Source organism: Notolepis coatsorum (genome assembly GCF_963971535.1).
Source record: "Notolepis coatsorum genome assembly, chromosome: 2".
Classification (NCBI taxonomy): domain Eukaryota; kingdom Metazoa; phylum Chordata; class Actinopteri; order Aulopiformes; family Paralepididae; genus Notolepis; species Notolepis coatsorum.
In genome coordinates, this window is record NC_140166.1 from 162,996,185 (window position 1) to 163,006,184 (window position 10,000).

General features: G+C 44.7%; 1 protein-coding gene across 1 annotated transcript in view; it reads left to right on the forward strand.

The window, feature by feature from the left end:
* Positions 1-10,000, forward strand: part of LOC311223958 (1-phosphatidylinositol 4,5-bisphosphate phosphodiesterase gamma-1-like) — a 135,669-nt gene that overhangs the window by 47,382 nt on the left and 78,287 nt on the right. The window contains 5 exon segments of the mRNA XM_084308734.1: positions 1,767-1,786; positions 1,789-1,813; positions 7,143-7,227; positions 7,318-7,398; positions 8,554-8,588. Coding sequence (XP_084164860.1) covers positions 1,767-1,786; positions 1,789-1,813; positions 7,143-7,227; positions 7,318-7,398; positions 8,554-8,588 — 246 coding nt within the window.

Here is a 10,000-nt window from a genome sequence, read left to right on the forward strand (position 1 = left end):
ACTTTGATGATTTCTTTGTCCATTTCCGCGTCGAACAGACTGCAAACTACCTGGCGTTCTATCGCCATGCTCTAAGACAAACTCTAACCTTAACCAACTTTGAAAGAGTGCCTAAGCTTACCGTCGAAAGAACTTGCCGTCACGCTCTAAGAGAAATAGCTTGCATCACAACAGCTAGCATAGAGACTATCTACTGTAACTAACCAGAAACTGACGTCGGCCAATCAGAGAGCGTCTCCGCGAAATGCGGCTACGGAAAAGGGAGAGAGAGAGAGAGAGCTGTTCAGTTAGCAAGGTATTGTTCAGTATCTGTTGTTATTGGTAGCTGCTCAGTTAGCAAGTATTGTTCTGTATCTGTTGTTATTGTAGCTGCTCAGTTAGCAAGGTATTGTTCTGTATCTGTTGTTATGGTAGCTTGGCTGCTCAGGATGGAGGAGACGCTGCTATTTGAATCCATGACGTTTTTTTTCTTCTTCTTTTTTACATGCTACTGTTCTTTTCATCATGTGTTATTATACTGTTTGTATGCAACAGTGTGGGGCGACAGTGCTCGGGAGGTAAAGCAGTCGTCTGGTAATCCAGAGGTTCTCGGTTCGATTCCCACTCCTTCCAGGCCAGCGTGTCGAAGTGTCCTTGAGCAAGACACTTAACCCCCTTAACTGCTCCCGAGCATGGCTGCCTGTGGTGAATGTGTGAGTGAATGGGTAAGATGTGAGGAACAAATTGTAAAGTACAAGCTGCTATATAAATGCAGTCCATTTACCATCCATGGTTGTCAGGCACTTTTATAACTTTTATAACTGTCTCTCAATATCTGATTGCATTATTAGTGCTTATGTCCTTGACATACTTGTATTTATGTGGACATAAATAAATCATTCAAATGTTTGTGTGTGTTTGTGCGTGCATGCATTTGTGTGTGTGTGTGTGTGCATTTGGGTGTGTGTGTTTGTGCGTGCATGCATTTGTGTGTGTGTGTGTGTGTGCATGCACGGGTGTGTGTTTGTTTTGTTGCGCACGTACACTCCACTGGGCCTAGACCTGCTTCCACCTCATGCTAAAGTGATATCCCGTCTCTCCTCAAGGCGAAAGAGTAGGACGGGAAGGGACTTTGGTGGCAGGAGTAAAAAACAATATTTACTCCAGACGAATCTCTCTCTCTCTCTCTCTCTCTCTCTCTCTCTCTCTCTCTCTCTCTCTCTCTCTCTCTCCTTTGTCTCTTTCTCTCTCCCAATCTCCTCCTCTTTCTCTCTCTCTCTATCGCTCTCTCTCTCCATCTCTCTCTGTCTCTCCCTCCATCTCTTTCTCTCTCACTCTCTCTCTCTATCTCTCTGTCTCTCTTTATCTCTTTACCTCTTTATCTCTCTCTCTCTTTATCTCTCTCTCTCTCTCTCTCTCTGTCTCTCCCTCCGTCTTCTTTCCTCTCTCTCTCTCTCTTCTCTCTCTCTCCTCTCGCTCTCTCTCTCTCTCTCTCTCTCTCTCTCTCTCTCTCTCTCTCTCTCTCTCTGTCTCTCCTTTGTCTCTTTCTCTCTCCCAATCTCCTCCTCTTTCTCTCTCTCTCTATCGCTCTCTCTCTCCATCTCTCTCTGTCTCTCCCTCCATCTCTTTCTCTCTCACTCTCTCTCTCTATCTCTCTGTCTCTCTTATCTCTTTACCTCTTTATCTCTCTCTCTCTCTTATCTCTTTATCTCTCTCTCTCTCTCTCTCTCTCTCTCTCTCTCTCTCTCTCTCTCTCTCTCTCTCTCTCTCTCTCTCTCTCTCTGTAGGTGGCTGAGGAAGCAGTTTGAGTCATGGACAGGAGTCGTGAAGGCAGGTGAGTGACACGTCAGCATTCTCTCACAGCCTTTATATGGTCCTGTGATGGAAGTTCATTGAGGGGTCGCTAGCAGCAGGTGGAATGCAAGGTGAAACCAGATCCAGATGTGATCAAAGAGCCACTAAACACCCCTCCCATTGGCCTGTCCTGACCCCCACCTCCACAAACCCTTACTCCAAATATGACCCTGCTCATACACACACACACACACACACACACACACACACACACACACACACACACACCACACACACACACACACACACACACACACACACACACACACACACACACACACACACACACACACACACACACACACACACACAAATGTAATTGTATGCACAAACACACACACAAACACACGTGTACCCTGTTTGGGTGGAAGTAGCTCCGGCACAATACAGCCTGCCACTGCCTGATAAGGAGCAGGAAGTGATACGATGGACTGGGAGAGGGCAACTTCCTGTCTGTGTGGAAATAGAAACAGTAGCTCAAATCTGAGCAGAATATAGTGAGGGAATAAAGAGAGAGAGAGGGGGGGGGCAGAGGTAGAGATAGAGGTAGAGATAGAGGTAGATATAGAGGTAGATATAGTGGCAGATGTAGAGATAGACGGTAGATATATATATATGTAACGGTTGTGACAACGTCACCTCAAACGTCGATGCCCCGAGGGAGTTTCGAACCCGGGTCTCCCCACGCCGCGTGTAACAGCACAGACCCGCTATACCAGAAGTGGACTCACCTGCATTGTAACGTGTCTATGTGTCTTTTGAGGATGAGAGTGAGGTTTAACCCATAGCACCGCTACTCACCCCAGCCCTTCGTGACTGCACTTCACGATACCATCCGTTACATATATATAGAGGTAGAGATAGAGATAGAGGTAGAGGTAGAGATAGAGATAGATATATAGAGGTAGAGATACAGGTAGAGGTAGATATAGAGATATAGAGGTAGAGATAGAGGTTGATATATATATATAGATGTAGAGATATAGATAGAGGTTAGATTATATATATACAGTACATATATAGATAGAAGTATAGATAGAGATAGAGGTAGAGATAGAGCAGTTGTATGCTAACAGCAATGGTTCCTCAGATGGATTAGTCTATTTTGTAACATCCATCCTGGATTATTATTTACGCTTCTCTCCTCCCTAATTCTTCTCTCTCTAGCTCTCTATGATTGATGGCTGTGTGTGTGTTTTGTCAATCAGCAACGTGATCATCCATGCAGGATCTCCCCAGAGAAGGGAAAAAGAGAGAGGCATGGTGAAAAAGATAGCATGATAACGCTATAGGGAATACGTTTAAGAGTAAGACAACCTGTGCTTGTCTTGTAACCACTGGGCTATGGTTCCATTGGGCTGACTAGAGAGCTGCAGACAGGAGTGTGATGAATAGGAGACAGTGTATATATACTGGCCCCGCCCTCAGCCCCGCCCCTCTGCTTTACCACCAGTGGAAAAGAGGCATACAGTCCCCTTGCTCTCCGGCTTGTCCTGTGGGGCCCGGACAATGAAAACTTGCCTACGGTTTTTCTGCCCGCCATTCAGTCTGGAACAGCAGACCTCAAAACATGGACAACCACGTCCACCGGCGACACAGCGCCATCTCCTGGTGGAAAGAAAGCATAATATATGCCAGCTTGCCCTATTCGGAGACGTGGTTTATGTGTTCCATGTGAGGCTTCTTATAAAAGAGATTATGGAAAGACATTGGTTGTGTTTATGTAGTCAATGTGGTTATTTAATAGATTTCTCTAAATGCTGTGGTTCTCAACCTTTGTAGTTTGTGGCCCCTAAAACAGCCTATTGGCGACCCTCCAATTAGATTCTATTAGATTTCAAATGTATTGTCATCATACGGCACAAGTACAGTTCAGCGAAAATAAATTTGTCATCCAACCAGATGTCAATGTAACAGTAAAGTGCAACAGCAATAATGTAAACTGGGTACAAAATATATAAATTAATACTACTGAGTGTAGTGCTAATCAGATGTATGTATTGTACAGTACAAAGTTGTAGTATAGTATGTACAGTGATACAGGTATACAGACAGTAGGATATGTACAGATATAGATATAATGAATCAATGCATTTATTTATTTAAACAGATTTAAAACAGGATTTAAAACCCAATTGGGCCACAACCATCACATGCATTGCATTGTTTGAGGAATTATCACACAATAAAGTCAGAGACTTATTTCCATTGTGATCCTCGTCTGTCACAGCAATAGTCGGCACAGGTAGGTCTCAGCAAGGTGCAGAAAACACATTAAAACAACATTTCATTCCAATAAACACTTAAGATAAAAATACATAAAACTCTTACACTATATATAAAACAACACATATACAAAATAAACTGCTTCAGTTTAAAATTGTCGGGCGGCTAGGCAACCATCCCTTCACTGCTCTTTTAAAATGTCTAATCGTGACAATTTCTTTTATCTGATATGGTAGCTGGTTCCATTGTATAGCTGCTGAATACTGAAAGGTATTTTTCCCAGCCTCACTCTTAATCCTACAGGCGACAATATCTGTTCCACTTGCTCTGGTGGCATAGCCGTGAGTCTCCCTGACAAGTTTATTTAAATTTTTTAATTTTTTTAATCCTCTCTTTCTCCGATTTTTCTCTGTTTTCTCCCTGTCCCAATTTAGGTCGTTGTGCCAATTCCCCCCTCCCCTACCTGTTTGTTATGTGCATGTTCTCCTACTGGTCGGTACAAGGGAATCCTGAAGTCTACCGCACGCTTCCTCCGATACGTGTGGCGACAGCCAGTGACTCTTTTTTCACCTGGCCAGCGAGGACTCTCATTGGTGAAGTGTAACGCGTGGGAGGGCACGCTGCCTCCATCAATTCCTGCCTCTCGCTGAGCAAGCGCCCAGACCTGACCTGTAGCCGTCGCTGTCCACAATGCCAGATCCCCACCCATGACCTGCCCTCCCCCTAACCCAGCCAAACGGGTTAGTATAGCGATCAGCTCCAAGCCCCAAGCAATGCTGACTCCGGGAGTCGAGACCGCAGCCTCTTGCATTGGTGACGAGCGCAATCTCCGCTAAGCCACCTGACCGCCCTTCCTGACAAGTTTAAAAAAATATTTAAATACTTTGGAACGGAACTGTTCATTATAATAGCCTACTCAGTAGTAATAGCCTACTCAGCTTCAAATATTAATTCTGTCTTCAACTGACAACCAATTTAGTTATATGAACTAGGAGCGGCCAACATGGGCACTGGAAGATAAATTCAAAACAATCCTAATACATTTATTCTGGGATGTCTGTAGTTTTGTTTTGATGTACTTAGGGGTACTGGTGTACCACGCTGTACTTGCATAGTCATAGTGGGGTTGAATTAGTGCCATAGCCAGCAATATAGTATCTATCTACAGATATGTAAACGGATATGTGCAGGTAAATACAGACAGGTGTGGATAGGTATACAGTATATGTGGCACAAGGTCCTTCAAGTGCTTAAAGTGCATGATCTTTTACCAAAAAAAGTCAAGGCCTGGAATTCCTTGAAAACAGCCCTTTTTTTCTAACAAGGTCCTCTCTGTCTCTCTCTGTCTTTATCTCTCTCGATCTCTCTCTTTCTCTCTCTCTCTCTCTCTCTCTCTCTCTCTCTCTCTCTCTCTCTCTCTCTCTCTCTCTCTCTCTCTTGTATCCTTTAAAATGCCCTTTTAAAATGAATAATATCAACTTTGCCGTTGCTATAGTGATCTGGGTCAGCGAGCAGAATGTTTGCATTCCATCAGAACACAACAACTGATAAGAGCCGCCGCAGGCACAATGGTCTGAGAGAGAGGTTTGACATTAATGAAACAGACATTTTGATGTGTGTGAAAGGTTTAAAAACGTTGCCATGACAGCACGTCACATGACAACCAGGAGAGAGGCCGGGCCTGTCGTTGCTATGGCGAGAATATAGAAAAGTTAGTTTATTCCGGGTGTAAGGCAGACTAAGTATGACTGAGAAACGAACCACACAGAAAAGGGACCACCAGAGACTTTGAGACGGCTCCCTCCTCCCCTCACAGAGAGGGGGGGGGGGGGGGGAGGGCAGCACTAGAGAAGTGCCACGACGACAGGCTTCTGGAATAACCACCAGGCCGTGAGGATCCCTGAGTGGGGTTAAAGGAGAGATCATTAGAATAGACTTTTCAAGGACAATACGAATTGGTTCCCATCTGATTATGAGGTTTTGTTTATGAAATAAACAACGTTTTTCCGAGAAAAGGTATTCCACTGTCAAGTGTCGAATTCTTACGAAGGTGGTGAATTATTATGGTTGCGGATTGCATTAAAGGGGGATGACGAAGATTGTACCAGCCAGTAGGTGAAGACGTCGGAGAGATAAAACACAACGCAGGGTCAATGGATGGAGAGATGATAACACAAGCCAAACGGACGAAGACGTGATACTGGCTGATTGATCAGAATCTAACACTATCATACAGAGTTATATGCAGGTGTTAGAAAGAAGCTGGGAAGATGCTGCCCCTGAGTCTGCTTGACTCAGCGTGTTCAAGCTTAAACAGCAGGGGATCGACAGATACTAGTAATGTACTTTTCTGCACTGTTGGTGTTGACTTTCACCTCCAATTCGATCAAAAATCAACAAATAAATGTACTAGCATTCAGTCTCAGTTATTTCTTAATAGGGTGGATATAAGAATCTTCTTTTAAGACATTTTAAGAAAACCCACGTCCGGAATGAATTGGATTGGAAGTTGATTCAACACTCTGATAGACAGAAAGGTGACCTTTGACCAAAATAAAAATTATTTTTCAGGTTATTTAACGTGATTAATAATTCAAGGAGGACTGTAGACTTCAAATATTCACGATTTGACAAGAGAAACACATCAGTGGCAAAGTTTGTAAACACAGTATTATGTATTTGTATATCTATTTTGCCACCCCCACCCCCCTGGAAATTATCTTGCGTTAGGTGGCTCAGGAAAGGTAGTCACTCCAAAGTGGTTTACGGGCCACTAGCTGTCGTTGGAAAGAGCAACAGGGATCAACAGATACTAATAATATACTTTACTCCGTTAGTGTTGAGATGATCCGCTCAGCAGCGCGGCTTGCCTCGCTAGTGTCTCCTCCATTTTTCATCACGCTCTTTCTGCATAGCCCTGTCATGCAATAGTTCCAACATGCCAACCCCACCCCCCCTGGAAATGATCGTGTGACCTATTTTGAAGGTTGAGAATTAATCTATCTAACCAACTGTTAACCCCTTCCTCTCTTTCACCTCCTCCTCCTCCTCCTCCTCCTCCCCGTGTCTCCTCTCTTGTGCAGCATCACAGTGAAGGATGTGAAAACGCTGCTGCCTCAGGTTAACTACAGAGTGCCTAACATGCGCTTTCTCAAAGACAAGCTACAGGTGAGACGAGAGACGACTGAAGCTACAGGTTTGGCTCCAGGGAAAAGTGGCTCCTTCTAACGTACTGTATGTGCCTTCCTGTCTGCGTAGGAAGTGGAGGCCAGAAACGATCTCTCGTACCCCAACTTTGCACAGCTCTACCGAACACTGATGTTTGATGCTCAGAGGAGTGTAAATACACACACACACACACACACACACACACACACACACACACACACACACACACACACACACACACACACACACACACACACACACACACACACACACACACACACACACACACACACACACACACACACACACACACACACACACACACTTTTTTTAATCAAAGTTTCAAGTTTAAGCAAATTCAAAGTGATCAATTATTTGCTCGTAACAGGGTAAATCTGGATTTTGCTATGATGCCCCCTAGCTCATGGAATGAACTCCAACAGTCCTCAAAGCTTGAGATTCTCCCCTCTGTTGCAGAGTTTAAAACCTTGATCTCCAACCTTTGTCAATGAAGTTGTACGTGTTTTAATTGATTTGTTATCCTTGCTTTTTTGCCTTGCCTTGTTGTCTTATTGTTATGATTTATTATTCAGCTTATTTCTGTATGTACCCTTGACGTGACTGTAAATGAGGGAAACCTCAGTTGCCTTTCGGTGTTTAAATAAAGGTTTGGATATCAAACTTTTATGTAATCAGAATCCTCCGTTATGTCTTCATCTCCCAATAACGCAGGATGGCGTTAGGTGGCTCAGGAAAGGTAGTCACTCCAAAGTGGTTTACGGGCCACTAGCTGTCGTTGGAAAGAGCAACAGGGATCAACAGATACTAATAATATACTTTACTGCGTTGGTGTTGAGATGATCCGCTCAGAAGCGCGGCTTGCCTCGCTAGTGTCTCCTCCATTTTTCATCACGCTCTTTCTGCATAGCCCTGTCATGCAATAGTTCCAGCATGACAGAGTAAGAACACCACCTGTTGGAATACAAGGCATGCTACTTAAAACGTGATTCTGGGACTCTGGAAAGCAGATTACAAAATTGTTAGTAGAGCTATACTTCGAACTTAAAACTTTAAATATTTCACCAGATGCAAACGAAAGTTTGAACTTTGATTGGAAAGCGACACACGCACACACGCACGCACGCACGCACGCACGCACGCACGCACGCACGCACGCACGCACGCACGCACGCACACACACACACACACACACACACACACACACACACACACACACACACACACACACACACATACATTGCTAGAGTGTTTATGCCTATCCTTGTGTCCTCTCTCCTGCCTGTCACCTCCTCTCTGCTCCCTCAGATCATTGAACAACTGGAACTCTCCTTCCCCCTCCGGTGAGTCGCTTCCTCTCCCTCGTCTTCTTTCTCCTCCTTGTTCTCCCCTTCCTTGTCCTCCTCGTTCCCCTTCCTTGTCCTCCTCGTCCTCCTGTAGTTTCTTGTGTGCCGGCATCACTAGGTATGCACGCAGTCAGGGGACAATACACACAGTGTTGATGAGTCAGAGAGAAACCAGTCTATTGCTCCTCCTCTGTCCTCATCTGACACCTCTATTCAAATACTGGAGCTTGCAGGGTTTCCCACAGCGCTGAACAGTACGTCTGTAACTGAGGGGTTACAAAACCCTGACTGTATTAAAGATTGTGATAGATTAAACCACTGCTAGTTATGTACTTTAATTACTGGCCAAACAGTACATCAAATATAGATGGTGAACACCCACAAGAACACGGCATTGACACAGAAATACTATTGGAGGGTAATTTATTATTATTAGGCAACGTCAGGTTACAGAATGAGAATTAGGGTCGCGCTTGTATGGCGAAGAATATACGTAAAGTCAGTCAAGAGCATAAGTCACTAAGAATAGCAGGAATCCTATGATGGGTCTAAGCTGACGCCACCTGTTGTATAGTAGCAATTATATAGGGCAACACCGGTACCAACTGGAGACAATGGGTTCCCTCCGGGGTGTAAGGCCTGGAGGGTAGAGGAATGTTTGGGTACTCCGTCTGAGTCAACGAGGAATAAAGAGACTCCAGGTACAGGAGTCGGTGCTTGTACTCCCTTGATCAGCAGACAAAAGCAATAGTTGTAATCCAAGATGCTCGACAGCATTGACGACAGCTAGCCAGCCCCATCCACGAGGCAGGCCCGAGTGGTAATCCTCACGAGGTTAAATCCCAAACGATAGTGGAAATCAACGGTGCTCTTCTCCGGTAGTCACGTCCCAAATCAATATAATCCAACCAGGATGGTTCTGCAATCGCCGGCGCCGATTCTCCTGTGTACATGTCCAACGGTTCTCGCCTAGGACTCCTCGGGTGTGGGCGACGTATTTAGGCCACACAGCCTGGATAAGTGCACTAGCTAAAGACACGACGAACCGATGGGTAATGCTACACACGGAAGAACTGTGGCCGCACGATATACAATAAATGATCGACTATTGACTTCACATTAGATTAAGTCGAACTCAACGTTACTTCATTAAACTCTGACACTTTAACATTCTATTCGCACGCGGTTCTCAATGCTCTATTTAGACGCAAGGTTGCTCACTTCACTGCACGTTGACTCGTGGTGAAGGTGGGTAAGGTTTAGGTAAGGTACTGAATGAACTGAATTGAACTAAGCACGGTGTGCGCACCTTGCGCTGTATTTATACTTAAGTGAATATCTAGTCCCAACCTCAGTCCTTGTCTCGTATTACTACGCTGACTCTGGGCATGTTCTGACATGCCTGCAGT